At 41.1% G+C, this 17,902-nt stretch overlaps 1 protein-coding gene across 1 annotated transcript; it reads right to left on the bottom strand.

Moving 5' to 3' along the window:
• Positions 1 to 14,792: 14,792 nt before the first annotated feature.
• Gm52437 (predicted gene, 52437) lies at positions 14,793 to 16,520 on the bottom strand. Its single transcript, XM_030251546.1, has 2 exons — positions 15,958 to 16,520; positions 14,793 to 15,918 (listed from the first exon to the last, which is right to left on the bottom strand). Exons 1-2 carry the CDS (start codon positions 16,518 to 16,520, stop codon positions 14,793 to 14,795), a joined length of 1,689 nt encoding a protein of 562 aa, XP_030107406.1.
• Positions 16,521 to 17,902: the final 1,382 nt, after the last annotated feature.

Here is a 17,902-nt window from a genome sequence, read left to right as displayed (position 1 = left end):
AGGAGGAGGTCCAAACACCAGATAACTGTGCACCTTCTCTGAAAGAGGAGAGCTTGCTTGCAGAGATTGTTCTGACCACTGAAACTCAGAGGAGAGAGCTAGTCTCCCACGTCTGGTGATAGAGGGTAACAAAATCACCAGAGGAACAATCTCTAAACAAAGACAACTATAATAACTAACTCCAGAGATTGCCAGATGATGAAAGGTAAACCTAAGAATCCTACTAACAGAAACCAGGACCACTCACCATCATTAGAACCCAGAACGCCCACTTTGCCCAGTCCAGGGCACCCTAACACACCTGAAAAGGTAGACCTGGATTTAAAAGCATATCTCATGATGATGGTAGAGGACATAAAGAAGGACTTTAATAACTCACTTAAAGAAATATAGGAGAACACCTCTAAAGAGTTACAAGTCCTTAAAGGAAAACAGGAAACCACAACCAAACCGGTAGAAGTCCTTATAGAAAAACAGGAAAACACATCCAAAGAGATGATGGAAATGAACAAAACCATACTAGACCTAAAAAGGGAAGTAGACACAATAAAGAAAACCCAAAGTGAGGCAACACTGGAGATAGAAACCCTAGGAAAGAAATCTGAAACCATAGATGCGAGCATCAGCAAAAGAATACAAGAGATGGAAGAGAGAATCTCAGGTGCAGAAGATTCCATAGAGAACATCGGCACAAAAATCAAAGAAAATGGAAAATACAAAAAGATCCTAACTCAAAACATCCAGGAAATCCAGGACACAATGAGAAGACCAAACCTAGGGATAATAGGAGTGGATGAGAAGGAAGATTTTCAACTCAAAGGACCAGCAAACATCTTCAACAAAATTATTGAAGAAAACTTCCCAAATCTAAAGAAAGAGATGCCCATGAACATACAAGAAGCCTAGAGAACTCCAAACAGACTGGACCAGAAAAGAAATTCCTCCTGACACATAATAATCAGAACAACAAATGCACTAAATAAAGATAGAATACTAAAAGCAGTAAGAGAAAAAGGTCAAGTAACATATAAAGGCAAGCCTAACAGAATTACACCAGATTTTTCACCAGAGACTATGAAAGCCAGAAGAGCCTGGACAGATGTTATACAGACACTAAGAGAACACAAATTCCAGCCCAGGCTACTATACCCAGCCAAACTCTCAATTACCATAGATGGAGAAACCAAAGTATTCCACTACAAAACTAAATTCACCCATTATCTCTCCATGAATCCAGCCGTTCAAAGGATAATAACAGAAAAAAAAAACCAATACAAGGACAGGAACCACACCATAGAAAAAACAAGAAGGTAATCCCTCAACAAAACTAAAAGAAGACAGCCACAAGAACAGAATGCCAACTTTAACAACAAAAATAACAGGAAGCAACAATTATTTTTCCTTAATATCTCTTAATATCAATGGATTCAACTCCCCAATAAAAGACATAGACTAACAAACTGGCTACACAAACAAGACCCAACATTTTGCTGCTTACAGGAAACTCATCTCAGAGAAAAAGATAGGCACTACCTCAGAATGAAAGGCTGGAAAACAATTTTCCAAGCAAATGGTATGAAGAAACTAGCTGGAGTAGCCATTCTAATATCTAACAAAATTGACTTCCAACCTAAAATAATCAAAAAAGACAAGGAGGGGCACTTCGTACTCTTCAAAGGTAAAATCCTCCAAGAGGAACTCTCAATTCTGAATATCTATGCTCCAAATACAAGGGCAGCCACATTCATTAAAGAAACTTTAGTAAAGCTCAAAGCACACATTGCACCTCACACAATAATAGTGGGAGACTTCAACACACCACTTTCACCAATGGACAGATCATGGAAAAAGAAAATAAACAGGGACACAATGAAACTATCAGAAGTGATTAAAGAAATGGACTTAACAGATATCTACAGAACATTTTATCCTAAAACAAAAGGAAATACCTTCTTGTCAGCACCTCATGGTACCTTCTCCAAAATAGACCTCATAATTGGTCACAAAACAAGCCTCAACATATACAAAAATATTAAAAATGTCTCATGCATCCTATCAGATCACCATGGACTAAGGCTGATCTTCAATAACAAAATAAATAATAGAAAGCCAACATTCACGTGGAAACTGAACAACACTCTTCTCAATGATACCTTGGTCAAGGAAGGAATAAAGAAAGAAATTAAGGACTTTTTGGAGTTTAATGAAAATGAAGCCACAACATACCCAAACTTATGGGACACAATGAAAGCATTCCTAAGAGGAAAACTCATAGCTCTGAGTGCCTCCAAAAAGCAACTAGAGAGAGCACACATTAGCAGCTTGACAACACACCTAAAAGCTCTAGAACAAAAGGAAGCAAATTCACCCAATAGGAGTAGACAGCAGGAAATAATCAAACTCAGGGGTGAAATCATCCAAGTGGAAACAAGAAGAACTATTCAAATAATCAACCAATCAAGGAGCTGGTTCTTTGAGAAAATCAACAAGATTGATAAACTCTTAGCCAGACACACTAGAGGGCACAGGGAAAGCATCCTAATTAACAAAATCAGAAATGAAAAGGGAGACATAACAACAGATCCTGAAGAAATCCAAAACACCATCAGATCCTTCTACAAAAGGCTATACTCAACAAAACTGGAAAACCTGGATGAAATGGACAAGTTTCTAGACAGATACCAGGTACCAAAGCTAAATCAAGATCAGGTTAATGATCTCAACAGTCCTATATCCCCTAAAGAAATAGAAGCAGTCATTAATAGTCTCCCAGCCAAAAAAAGCCCAGGACCAGATGGGTTTTGTGCAGAGTTCTATCAGACCTTCAAAGAAGACCTAATCCCAGTTCTTCACAAACTATTCCACAAAATAGAAACGGAAGGTACTCTACCCAACTCATTCTATGAAGCCACAATTACTCTGATACCTAAACCACAAAAAGATCCAACAAAGATAGAGAACTTCAGACCAATTTCCCTTATGAATATCAATGTAAAAATCCTCAATAAAGTTCTTGCTGACTGACTCCAAGAACACATCAAAACAATCATCCATCCTGACCAAGTAGGTTTCATCCCAGGGATGCAGGGATGGTTCAATATACGGAAATCCATCAATGTAATCCAGTATGTAAACAAACTCAAAGAAAAAAACCACATGATTATCTTGTTAGATGCTGAGAAACTTTTGACAAAATCCAACACCCATTCATGATAAAAGTCTTGGAAAGATCAGGAATTCAAGGCCCATACCTAAACATGATAAAAGCAATCTACAGCAAACCAATAGCCAACATCAAAGTAAATGGTGAGAAGCTGGAAGCAATCCCACTAAAATCAGGGACTAGACAAGGCTGTCCACTCTCAACCTACCTATTCAACATTGTACTTGAAGTCCTAGCCAGAGCAATTAGACAAAAAAAGGAGATCAAGGGGATACAAATTGGAAAGGAAGAAGTCAAAATATCACTTTTTGCAGATGATATGATAGTATATATAAGTGACCCTAAAAATTCCACCAAGAACACCTAAGCCTGATAATCAGCTTCAATGAAGTAGCTAGATATAAAATTAACTCAAACAAGTCAATGGCCTTTCTGTACACAAAGGATAAACAGGCTGAGAAAGAAATTAGGGAAACAACACCCTTCTCAATAGTCACAAATAATATAAAATACCTTGGCGTGACTCTAACTAAGGAAGTGAAAAATCTGCATGATAAGAACTTCAAGTCTCTAAAGAAAGAAATTAAAGAAGATCTCAGAAGATGGAAAGATCTCCCATGCTCATGGATTGGCAGGATCAACATTGTAAAAATGGCTATTTTTACAAAAGCAATCTACAGATTCAATGCAATCCCCCTCAAAATTCCAACTCAATTCTTCAACGAATTAGAAAGGGCAATCAGCAGATTCATCTGGAATAACAAAAAATCGAGGATAACAAAAACTCTTCTCAAGGAAAAAAGAACCACTGGTGGAATCACCATGCCGGACCTAAAACTGTACTACAGAGCAATTGTGATTAAAACTGCATTGTACTGGTATAGTGACAGACAAGTATACCAATGGAACAGAATTGAAGACCCAGAGATGAATCCACACACCTATGGTCACCTGATCTTTGACAAGGGAGCTAAAACCATCCAGTGGAAAAAAGACAGCATTTTCAACAATTGGTGCTGGCACAACTGGCGGTTATCATGTAGAAGAATGCAAAATGATCCATTTCTATCTCCTTGTACTAAGATCAAATCTAAGTGGATTAAGGAACTCCACATAAAACCAGAGACACTGAAACTTATAGAGGAGAAAGTAGGGAAAAGCCTCGAAGATATGGGTACAGGGGGAAAATTCCTGAATAGAACAGCAATGGCTTGTGCTGTAAAACCAGGAATCGATAAATGGGACCTCATAAAATTGCAAAGCTTCTGCAAAGCAAAAGACACCGTCAATAAGACAAAAAGGCCATCAACAGGTTGGGAGAGGATCTTTACCTATCCCAAATCAGATAGGAGACTAATATCCAATATATATAAAGAACTCAAGAAGGTGGACTCCAGAAAATCAAATAACCCCATTAAAAAATGGGGCTCAGAGCTGAACAAAGAATTCTCACCTGAGGAATACCAAATGGCAGAGAAACACCTGAAAAAATGTTCAACATCCTTAATCAGCAGGGAAATGCAAATCAAAACAACACTGAGATTCCACTTCACCTCAGTCAGAATGGCTAAGATCAAAAACTCAGGTGACAGCAGATGGTGGCAATGATGTGGAGAAAGGGGAACACTCCTCCATTGTTGGTGGGATTGGATTGCAAGCTTGTACAACCACTCTGGAAATCAGTCTGGCGGTTCCTCAGAAAATTGGACATAGTACTACTGGAGGATCCTGCAATACCTCTCCTGGGCATATATCCAGAAGATGTCCCAACCGGTAAGATGGACACATGCTCCACTATGTTCATAGCAGCCTTGTTTATAATAGCCAGAAGCTGGAAAGAACCCAGATGCCCCTCAACAGAGGAATGGATACAGAAAATGTGGTTCATTTACACAATGGAATACTACTCAGCTACTAAAAAAAATGAATTTATGAAATTCCTAGGCAAATGGATGGACCTGGAGGGTATCATCCTGAGTGAAGTAAACCAATCACAAAGGAACTCGCACAATATGTACTCACTGATAAGTGGATATTAGCCCAGAAACTTAGCATACCCATGATATAAGATACAACTTGCCAAACGCATGAAATTCAAGAAGAACGAAGACCAAAGTGTGGACACTTTGCCCCTTCTAGAAATGGGAACAAAACACCCATGGAAGGAGTTACAGAGACAAAATTTGGAGCTGTGATGAAAGGATGGGCCATCTAGTGATTGCCATATGCAGGGATCCATCCTATAATCAGCTTCCAAATGCTGACACCATTGCATACACTAGCAAGATTTTGCTGAAAGGACCCAGATATAGCTCTCTCTTGTGAGAGTATGCCGGGGCCTAGCAAACACAGAAGTGGATGATCACAGTCAGCTATTGGATTGGTCACACGGCCCCCAATGGAGGAGCTAGAGAAATTTCCCAAGGAGCTAAAGGGAACTGCAACCCTATAGGTGGAACAACAATATGAACTAACCAGTACCCCGGAGCTCTTGACTCTAGCTGCATATGTATCAAAAGATGGCCTAGTCGGCCATCACTGCAAAGAGAGGCCCATTGGACTTGCAAACTTTATATGCCCCAGTACAGGGGAATGCCAGGGCCAAAAAGGGGTAGTGGGTGGGTAGGGGATTGGGAGGGTGGGTATGGGGGACCTTTGGGATAGCATTGAAAATGTAAACAAGGAAATTACCTATTATATATATATATATATATATATATATATATATATATAATTTTTTTTTTTTTAAAGACAGGTTCATATGTAGTTTTGCCCAAGCTGTCAGTCAGAGAGGACTGTCAGCCAGAGAGGAATTAGGTAGGGTGGTAATTAAATGGAATCAAGGATGTTGATAGCCAGAGTATGTATTTCTAGGCTATAACATTAACTAATATAAATATCCCAAAGGAAAAAGGCCCATAGACTCCTGAAAGCCTCATGGAAGTCACTACTTATTTATGTATAACCATTTATCCTTATGAGAACTGAAGAAGATAAGGAACAAAATGTCCAACTTAGGTAGATAAGTCATAGGCCATAATAGTAGTTCTGAAGGACAATATACAGAGTTCAAAAGTAGAAGGCAGAGACTTTCTTATGGTGTGAACCCTAAGGGATACGAGGTAGATTTGTGGAAGTAATATCTTCACATTCCTCTTTTGCAGTTTCAGAGATGAGGTTCTCTCATTACAGTTTAATATTTTAAGTGAATTGAAGTTGGAGGCCCTACCAGATGCCAGGTAAGAACCTGAGTGGAGAATGGGAACCTGAATTGCCATAGGATATAAAAAGCCTCTTGGAGTTCTTTCTTTCTTCTCCCCTGTGTATATTGAGGAAGAAAGCATAGTTTCCTTCCAGGTTCTTCTCCATGTTAGGAGGTAGGAAGGGACATTGAAATGAAGGGTTAACATGAAAGATTATAGATATTCTAGAACCTAATAAAAATTAAGATGAAGGCATGGTACTGAACAAATAATTGGCACATCCTTGACCAAGATTAAATAGGCTACCACAAAGCTTAGACCTTATGGGTCTTGCTTGGCCTCAGAAACCAAATGGTGGCCCTGATAATTAGCAACCTATGCCACAGGCCATTTATTGTGAATATTGACTTTTTTTTTCGTTTTTCTTTTATCACTTTTGTCTATATCACTGTTAAACTACTAAAAGCAGGCAGGTCAGGGGTTAACGGCCTTGTGATTTTTTTTAAATAGGAATCACAATTTTGCTTGCAGAAGAACCATTATAAAAAAAACAATGGCATCTCTTGAGTAAATGGAGAACCATCTATCTACCCCAACATATAAGGAGTTAATCTTTACAATCTTATCTCCTCCAGATCACTGAATCATTTATTTCTTTGACTGCTACACCTGAACTGAGTTACTATTCCTTAAAGTCAGATGAGTAAATGTCATGCTCAGGAAAAATGCTTTCAGACAAGCAGAGCACTTGAAGTTGTAGAAAGTGCTCATACTACTTGTGTGTTCCTCCTCCTTCTTCTCTGCTTGTTCCAAGGGTAGTTGACATGGTTCAATTTCTAAAACATACAAGAAACTCCAACAATCAAGAAGGATCATATCTACCACTAATATGCGTATAATTGTTTTATATACCTTATCTACTGAAGGTTTTGAAAACAAAATGAAGGTAAAGACAATATGCACACAAGAACTTTGTCTTGGTTAGGGTTTCTAGCCATTTAAGAGACACAATGACCACATAACTCATAAAGAAAAGCATTTAATCAGTACCGGATTATGGATCAGAAGTTTAGTACATTATCATTATCATCGTGGAGGGAAGCATGGTGGCATGCAGACTGACATGATGCTGGAGAGGTATGCGAGAGTTCTTCATCTGGATCTGCAGGCAGGAAGAGACTTAGACACACAGGAAGGAATTTAGCATCCAACACTTCAAAACTTGCCTTCAGTGCCACACTTCCTTCAACAAAGCCACACATACTCCAACAGGCCACACTTCTACTAGTGCCAGTCCCTATGGTCATATGGGGGCCATTTTTATTTAAATCAACTCAGTCCTGAAACCACTGAGAATGTCTGAATAATTCTTCACTTTAAATTTAAAAAATCTTTAAAGCAGTAGAAGGTCAATGTGGGACTGATGACATTACAATATGCTTAATATTTATGTTATTTGGTATTTTTAATATTTTAAATATATTTAATTTATTAGGTTAGAGGTAATTTCAGAATCTCAGTTAATTAATTTATTCTCTTTTATACATGAGATTTAAGATTAAATTTATATTATTTTGCATGGAAAACACTCCTTTCATCTGTGATTTGGAACATGATACTAGGGTGATAAATTAGCCATTTCCTTGGGAATGTGAAAGAACTCATTGTCATAGAATCATGAAACAAAAAGAAATGCTTGGCATTGTAGCATACATCAGTATTTTTCAATACATGGGAGGTTGGAGCAGGAGAATCACAGTTATGAGGCCTGCCTGGGTAACATAGTGAATTCCAGGGTAGCCTGTGCTATGTGAAGAGGTACTGCATTCTTCCAAAAGTGAAAAGAGTTAAAATGTTGTTGTTTTCCTTATTCATCTTTTCCCCTATCTTCTCTGGCATTCATTATTCACTTCTAATCTACTGTTCTTGTAAATCAAATGATATGAATTAGAATAGGCATGGATTATTCAAGATAGGAAAATACACTGTCAATTATACCTCTGGTCCACTTGATTATTAATTACTCATTTATTGAGCATCTATTTATTTAGCACAAGGAATATAATAATGAACAAGATATATTTATTCTTATTGAATTTCAGAACCTAAGATAAGTTATAAGGGATATAGTAAGAAATAGGCCAAGACTAAAAGAACAAATGAAATGAAAGATGTAGCATATGGGGAGAGAGGAATTGAATGGAAAGTTTCTAGTATAATCTTGAAGAAAGTGGGTTTCAAGCTTTAGAGCACTGGGAAACTGCTAGCTCTTTAGTGTAACTCAATTTTAAATTCAAGTGGGTATTGGATACGATGAAACTTTGAGAGTATTGATCAGTGGTCATTTTCCAAGAGGATCTGGAGAGAACTAAAAGATTAAACTTTTAATGGAAAACCCAGAAAAAGATCTGTAGTTAGAAATGGAGAGTGTCTTGTGATTCTTGAGTCTGAATATAAGCCATCTGATAACAGAGAACTTTAAACTGCTTTGTTTAGCCTGGCAGGCTTAGGAATTTTGGAGTGATTGGTAGTGGTTTTCTATAAAAATTTCCTTGTGACATTTCAGGGAACAGAATGTTTGACATCAAGCCAGGCATGATCAGGTCACAGGCTCTTCACAGAGTCAAAAGATTCTCCTACGGGCAACAGAAGATAATCTGCCTTTTATGGATTTCTGACCTTGCTTTTAGTACTTTAAAACTCTGAACATGGATTATCTCATAATTTCCTTTGTGAAGTTTAATGAAAGGAAGGTCATTGGCATTAGTGTTGCCATTATTGCTGTAGTATATATATTCCAAATTGTTAACAGATACGTTAACAACTAAACAAAGTATGCACCCTCAGAAATTATTTTCTATGGTGTTGCATTTAAATAATATGCATCTTTATTTTCCCTATTATACTATGGTACAAATTGATAATGCTCAGAAGTACTCCTAAAATGAGCAGCTTTAAAAATTGGCCCACCCTGCCTGGCAGTGGTGGCTCATACCTTTAATCCCAGCACTTGGGAGGCAGAGGCAAGCAGATTTCTGAGTTCGAGGCCAACCTGGTCTACAGAGTGAGTTTCAGGACAGCTAGGGCTAAACAGAGACACCCTGACTTGAAAAACAAAAACAAACAAAAAAATTGTCCCACCCTATATGAATATCCATAAACCTTTCTAGTAAATTCCTCACTCTATGCACTAGGAGAACATTGCCTTGGAAATAATTCCCTTCCCCTTGTTGCTTGCTACATATAATACATCTCTCTCCATTCTTTATGTTTTAATTATATTTATTTTACCTTTCCATTCACAAAGATAAGAACTCACTGCATTTGGATTGCTTAAAGGTGTCCAGAAAATGTCAATACCCATCTGTAGTGCCAGGTACTCTGAAGATTGAGCCGAGCCAACTGCATATTTGAAGTTCCTCTCTATTAAACAGAAAGTCAAAGGATAGTTTGAGCAACTATTTCAACTTTGCCTCAAAGATAAAACTAAAGGAAAATAAATGTAAAGGTTTTGTTCTATAGCTCAAATGTAGATGAAAGAATTCATTTAGAAGGCCGGTAGTGGTAGAGGCCTTTTATTGGGTCCAGGTTAGAAACTCTCCATTTGATTACATGAATCAGTCTTAAATTGTTATTCGACGCGTTCTCACGACCGGCCAGGAAGAACACAACAACCAGAATCTTCTACGGCAAAGCTTTATTGCTTACATCTTTTTGGGGCCAGAGTGTAAGAAGCAAGAGAGAGCGAAGCAAGAGAGAGAGAAAACGAAACCCCTTCTATTTTAAAGAGAACAACCATTGCCTAGGGCGCATCACTCCCTGATTGGCTGCAGCCCATGGCCGAGCTGACGTTCACGGGAAAAACAGAGTACAAGTAGTCGTAAATACCCTTGGCTCATGCGCAGATTATTTGTTTACCAACTTAGAACACAGGATGTCAGCGCCATCTTGTGACGGCGAATGTGGGGGCGGCTTCCCACAGTTCCCCCTTTTCTATTAATAAGAGCAAATAGGCCACCCATATTAATGAGAGTGGAGATAGAGGTCAAATCCCCAGTGTGTAGGTAAAGGAGCCATGTACAGGATTAGCTCTTAGGCTCACAGGCTTTTACCCAGAGCAACCCTGACCTGCTCCCGTGTCGTTTTGCCTGGGGGAAGGGAACTAGGACACTGAACCTTCATGAAAGATGACATGTCTCCCTAGAATAGGCTCATATATGCCGCAGAGCCTTTCCATTGCAGTGCTTAGCCTTGCAACTCTCTCGGGCTGCTGAAGCACACTCACTCTATCTCGTGCAATGAGACTAGCCTCGTGAGATATAAGAGCTGAGTGGCCAGCGACCTATTGCCTAAGCATAGATATATCAGGGGAAGCTCCATGTTCTAGTCCTGCAAGCGCCTGGGCAATAACCACCTTGTCTCTCTTAGTTTGGGCCTTAAGCTTACAGACCAATCAAAGAAGCAACACTAATCCACAGCAAAGTGTATCTCCAAATAATATTAATCCCACCCAATTTTTTAAAGCAAGAAAATGCTGAGGAGATCCAATTGGGTAATCCTTTGGTCAGCGACAGGTCCAAGCGCGTGGAGTTGACCTGAAGTCTCAATTCTCGAAGGAATCTGTTCAAATTCAGCCATCCAATTCTGTAACATATACTGAAAAAGACTTTTTGACAAATTAGCTGTCCTAGTAAATTTAACATACTGAATGGAAATAACACACAATCCCGGAAACTTTTGTTCACATCCCTGCTGAGTTATTTGTCATAATACATCCAGTTGTTTCTGGACAAGATCTATGAGTTGATTAACCAGCATGAGACCTCTCTGTATCTTGACATTAGCTGAGGCCTGTTCATCTATGACTGTAGTCACTGAGGCTGACAAAGTGTTAATGGTGTCAGTCATCTGGACCTGTCCAGACAGAACCAAGGCTGTCTGAATTAAGGCCAAACCCAGTTCCCAGTTAGTGGTAAAAAAGCAAGAGAATACTTGAGCATTATACATCACCGTCATTGGGAGTGGAAATGTCGACATTATCCCCCAACGCTGCTCTCTCTTTATTATTGACGCCCTGGACATCACCAAGACGAGGGACATTAGTATTCCCTTGGTCAGTCTGGATTTTTCGGGTGAGTCTTTCTGGTACCCAAAATGGGTTGTCTTCATTCTGTGGGAAAACACAGATAGCTCCCCTGGATCTTATCAAGATAGGATCCGGGCCATACCATTTATTATCAAGGACATTTTTCCATTTAACCATCTCATTGGGCCTATCTGGCTCTGAACAATGACGTTCAGCCGCAGTATGGCCATGAGCATCAATATTTAAAAAATTGAGTGTAAAGAGTGCCAAAGACACCGACACTCTTGGTGCTCGGGGTACAGTCTCCTCAAAAGTTCCCCTCTTCTGTTTTATAAGATAGGCTTTGAGGGTGCGATGCGCACGCTCAACAATACCCTGTCCTTGAGGGTTGTATGGAAGTCCAGTCAGGTGGGTTACGTCCATCTGACGGCAGAACTGCTGAAATTTTTGGGACGTATAAGCTGGTCCATTATCAGTCTTAAGGAGTCTGGGTTTCCCCCAAGCACTCCATGCCTCAAGACAATGTTGAATCACATGTGAGGCTTTTTCTCCGGTTAACGGAGAAGCAAACATGATGCCAGAACATGTGTCAATGGACACATGGAGATATTGAAGTTTTCCAAAGGAAGAAACATGTGTAACATCCATTTGCCAGACCTGTAGAGGTCGAATACCGCGTGGGTTAATTCCCACATGAGGAACTGGCAAGAACTCACAGCAGCTTTGACATTGAGTAACAATGTCACGGGCTTCTTTTCTTGTCAAGGAGAAACGACTGCGTAATGTTTCAGCCGTCACATGAAAATTGTTATGAAAATTTCTTGCAGCCTCTACCGGGGATGATAGGGCAGCAGCCACCACTTTAGTGGCCTTATCTGCCAAATCATTTCCCAGAGCCATGGGGCCAGGTAGGCCTGAATGGGCTCTAACATGAGTAATATAAACAGGAGATCTTCTAGATAACAAAACTAATTGTATCTGCTGAAAAATATTGGCAACTCTACTGGAAGGCTTAATCACTCCAGCCACTTCTAAAAGATTTACTGCATTTACCACATAACAGGAATCTGACACAATATTAAGGGGTTCTAAAAAGGTTTTTAAAACTTCTAAGACCACTAAACATTCTACCACTTGAGGTGAATTTTCATTATATTGTTTGGATACCACTTTACCATTAGCCACATAGGCACCTATGCCAGTTTTTGATCCATCAGTATATACCACAATCCCATTTTTAAGTGGGTTTCTTACTGTTATTTGTGGAAACACAACAGATTGATTTTGGGCAAACTGTAAGATTGGATGTTTTGGATAATGGTTATCTATTTTTCCTGAAAAGGAGGTAACTAAAACTGCCCAATCATTAGATGCGGCTGCCAAGGTTTGAACCTGTGCAGCGGTATAAGGTACAATTAAAAGATATGGACTTTGCCCAAAGTGGGTGATTGCTGCTTTTAGGCCTTTAAGGGCAAGCTGTGCAATTGCATCAGGATACCAATCTATTATTTTAGCTGGGGATACGTTTGGATGGATCCACAACAATGGCCCATTTTGCCACAAAACTGCAGTTGGCAATTGTGCTGTCTTAAAGACACACAAACTGAAAGGCTGCGAATCCTCAATACGTTGTAATTGTGCATTCTGTAAGGCCTTTTCTACCTTTTGTAAGGCCTGGTTAGCAGCTAGAGTAAGAGTCCTAGGGGAGGAGATATGAGGATCTCCTTCTAAAATACTAAACAAAGGCCTTAACTCAGCGGAAGGAATCTTTAAAAAAGGTCTGAGCCAATTAATATCTCCCAACAGCTTTTGAAAATCATTTAAGGTATGGAGGTGATCTCTTCTTATCTCTACCTTTTGGGGCACAATCTTATCTGGGGACACCACAGAGCCCAAGAATTGTCCTGTATCAGAAATTTGGACCTTTTCTGTGGCTATCTGTAGACCCCACTGACTTAAAGTTTTAAGTAGAAAAGGATATGCCTTTTGTAGCATGGTAAGGTCTTTATGGCACAGGAGGATGTCATCCATGTAAAGGAGCAAAATTAAAGAGGGGAATTGTTTCCTCACTGGCAAAAGAGCTTCTTGTACATAAAGTTGACACATAGTAGGACTATTGGACATTCCCTGTGGTAAGACCTTCCATTGATACCTCTTATCAGGTTCCATGTGATTAATAGAGGGGATGGTAAAGGCAAATCTGGGCCTATCCCTTGGACACAAAGGTATAGAAAAGAAACAATCTTTAATATCTATAATGATTAAATTCCAGCCACGTGGTAAGGCGGAAAGTACAGGGAGACCCCTCTGTACTGGGCCAAATAAGTTCATTTGCTCATTAATGGCTCTGAGGTCATGGAGCAGTCTCCACTTTCCTGACTTTTTCTTAATTACAAAAATTGGAGTATTCCAAGGTGAGGTAGAGGGTTCAATATGGCCTAGTTTTAATTGTTCCTCTACCAGTTGAATCACAGCTTCTAGTTTTTCAGAGGATAGGTGCCATTGAGGAACCCACACTGGGTCCCCTGTTTTCCATGGTATGGGTCGTGCTGCCCCAATGGCCGCTAAGGAAAACCCAGACCCTGTCTGTCTTGGTTTCCATTAGGTGAGATGGGCTCTATCCTTCCCTGTTCTTGATGTCCTAACCCTTTTCCTTCTTTATAACCCATCTTTGCCATGATATTTTTTGCTTTAGCTGAATACCCTCCTGATGGGGCGTTTTCATTGGACAAAATAAGGCCCAAATGCTGCATAATATCCCTTCCCCAGAGGTTAACCGGGAGTGGGAGCACATAAGGTATGAATTTCCCTTGCTGCCCTTCAGAGGATTCCCACGTCAAGGCAACGGAGCTTATAGTGGGACATGATTGATATCCTAGGCCCTGTAATGAATGAGATGACTCTGTGGTGGGCCATGCTTTGGGCCACCAATGTGTAGAAATTATACTTTTATCTGCTCCGGTATCAAGGATGCCTTCAAACTCTTTTCCATTAATCTTAAGGCGGAGCTTAGGTCTATCATTTAAAGATACAACCAAATAGGCAGAATCATTTCCTGAGGAGCCCATTTTCTTTATCTCAGGTCCTGCAGATTTCTCCCTGGTATTATCAGGGAGGAGCAGCAGCTGAGCTATCCTATCTCCTTTACTAATAGAAAAAACGCCTTTAGGGCTTGAGCACAGGACCTGTATTTCAGGGGAATGTTGACAATCCATAACTCCAGGGTGGACTACTAAGCCCTGCAAGGTGAGTGAACCTCGGCCGAGAATAAGGCCCATGGTTCCCGGGGGCAAGGATGGTATAGGCTCCACCGGCACCGGCTGAATACTCATTTGAGGCATTAATAGGAAGTCGGAGGCGGCACGCAGGTCCACCCTTGTGGGTCTTCCTGGGTCGTCTCTCTGACTGCTTCCTGGGTCCTGACAAACCGGTTCCCATATCTTTGAGGGCCCTGGGACCGAGGGCCCGATGACCCGTTTTTTGGCACATCAGTTGATTGACTATCAGGTGGGGGAAGAATTCTGCCCTTTATATCCCTCACAGAGCGACACTGGTCAGCTCTATGATAACCCTTGCCACACTTAGAGCAAAGAGTGAGAGTCCCTCCCTGTTTATCTGGAGCTCTGCAATCTTTCTTAAAATGCCCAGGCTTTCCGCAATTAAAACATGTCCTCTGATTATTTCTGCTCATGGAGCGGTTCTGAGATTGAAGGATGGCAGCCGCTAAACCTGCATTGCTGAGAGGTCCCCCAAGCTCTCGACAGACCCTGAGCCAGTCTTGTAAGCCTTTGTTCTTTCTTGGGGCTATGGCCGCTCGGCACTCCTTTGTGGCTTGCTCGTAGATTAGCTGTTCTATGAGAGGCGCAGCTTGCTCTGACTCTCCAAAAATACGCTCTGCTGCCTCTGTCATTCTGGCCACAAAATCTGAGAAAGATTCCTGAGGTCCCTGGATTATCTTTGTTAACTGACCAGTGGTTTCACCTGCTCGAGAGAGCGCCTTCCAGGCCCTAATAGCCGTGGAAGAAATCTGGGCATAAGCTCCCCAATGGTAGTTTGTCTGATCAGCAGAATAAGCTCCCTGACCCGTTAACAAGTCAAAAGTCCAATCTCTCTGCTCTGGAGTCAAAGCAGCTGCGTTTGCTCGGGCCTGCGCCTGTGCAGCTTCGTGCCAAAGCGCTTTCCATTCCATATATTTGCCCATACTAGGTAGAGCGGCTTTTACAACCGTCTGCCAATCAGCAGGCGTTAGTGCCATACCAGCGAGCCTGTCTAACTGCGCCAAGGTAAAATTAGCATTGGTTCCGTATTTACGAACCGACTCGGCAATTTCCTTAATCTGTACGTATTCTACCGGAGCGTGGACACGCCCACCCTCGGCTCCTTCAAAGACTGGAAATGCCTGTTGTATTTTCTTTTGTTCCTCTCGGGGAATGAATGAGTCTGCGCACTGCCTCTCTGCGCACTGCCTCTCTGCGCACTGCCTCTCTGCGCATCTCTCTGCGCACCTCTCTGCGCATTGCCCCTCTGCGCATTGCTGACGCACTACGCAGGGCGGGGGCTCCGCATAGGGCGGACCTTGAAACCGACTGCCGGGAGGTTGAACAGTACGCTGACTTTCGCCAGCCGCTTTTGGCTTTTTTCTTGACCAATTAGCTGGCTGGTAATGGGCTGCTTCTTCCTCCCAGTCTGTTTCCTCAGAGGAGGATTCTTCACTTGCTTCAGAGCTACTAAGAGCTGGCTTCCTGAGCTCATCTAGTGACGAGTATCTCCTAGAGACCTCCGCTAATCGATCTTTTTTCTTCTCCCTTTTTCCTCTTTTTCTTCTAATCTCTCTCCAGGTATTCCTACCTAACCTTAACTTTTCCTCGGGTTCAAGACCCTTGGAAAGGCCTGTATACTTATTTTGTGTACCATACTTCCTCTTTGTTCCTACTCTCTCTCCCCGCTTTACTTCTGATAGATTGTCCTGAATTTCCTCTAGAATTTTCAGCCCTATCTTAATCACTTGATAGCATGTGAAAAAGAACAAAAGGGCTCCTAACACCAGAAAAAATTCAAGGCCAAACATACTCACTGGTACTCTCGTTCCCCAGCTGAAAAGTTCTGAATTCATACAGTTGAATCCTTCTTAACAGTCTGCTTTACGGGAACCTTTATCACCGTCGTTCCCCAGCTGATGAGTTCTGAATTCGGCAGTTGAATCCTTCTCAACAGTCTGTGTTACGGGAACCTTTATAAACGTGATCCGCAGTTCTGGTTCTGAAATGAAGTATCCCTCCTGCGCCAGTCCGGAGTTTTTTCTCGTCCCGGGTTTCGGCACCAATTGTTATTCGACGCGTTCTCACGACCGGCCAGGAAGAACACAACAACCAGAATCTTCTACGGCAAAGCTTTATTGCTTACATCTTTTTGGGGCCAGAGTGTAAGAAGCAAGAGAGAGCGAAGCAAGAGAGAGAGAAAACGAAACCCCTTCTATTTTAAAGAGAACAACCATTGCCTAGGGCGCATCACTCCCTGATTGGCTGCAGCCCATGGCCGAGCTGACGTTCACGGGAAAAACAGAGTACAAGTAGTCGTAAATACCCTTGGCTCATGCGCAGATTATTTGTTTACCAACTTAGAACACAGGATGTCAGCGCCATCTTGTGACGGCGAATGTGGGGGCGGCTTCCCACATTAAATCAAGGGCATCTTCCTTCTACCCGTCTCAAATGTAGAAGTACAGGATTTTCTGAGTTGCACAGATTTTCAGGGGTGAAGTTTAGTTGTAAACACTTGCTTTGCATGTCAAAGGCCCTTAGATCTAATGCTACTATTGAACCTTCATGATACAACCAATGTGTTACTATATGATTTCTTTTAAAAATATATAAACAAAAGGACCTGTTGAAATCCAAAGCCAAAAATAAATAAATAAATAAATAAATAAATAAATAAATAAATAAATAAAAAGATATATTGCCCACTACTGCTGCCATTTATTTTTTTTCTATTTTTATTAGGTATTTTCTTTACATTTCAAATGCTATTCCGAAAGTCCCCTATACCCTCCACCCCAGCTCCCCTACCCACCCACTCCCACATTTTGGCCCTGGTGTTCCCTTGTTCTGGGGAATATAAAGTTTGCAAGACCAAGGGGCCTCTCTTCCCAATGATGGCCGACTAGGCCATCTTCTGCTCCATATACAGCTAGAGACATGAACTCTGGGGGTACTTGTTAGTTCATATTGTTGTTCCACCTATAGGGTTGCAGACCCCTTCAGCTCCTTGGGTACTTTCTCAAGATCCCCCATTGGGGGGCCCCTGTGTTCCATCCAATAGCTGACTATGAACATCTACTTCTGTGTTTGCCACCACTGGCATAGCCTCACAAGAGACAGCTATATCAGTGTCCTTTCAGCAAAATCTTTCTGGAGTATGCAATAGTGTCTGCGTTTGGTAGCTGATTAT

This window comes from Mus musculus, chromosome X (assembly GCF_000001635.26).
Source record: "Mus musculus strain C57BL/6J chromosome X, GRCm38.p6 C57BL/6J".
Lineage (NCBI taxonomy): Eukaryota > Metazoa > Chordata > Mammalia > Rodentia > Muridae > Mus > Mus musculus.
Note: the sequence above shows the minus strand (reverse complement) of the source record. Positions and strands in the feature narration are given on the sequence as shown.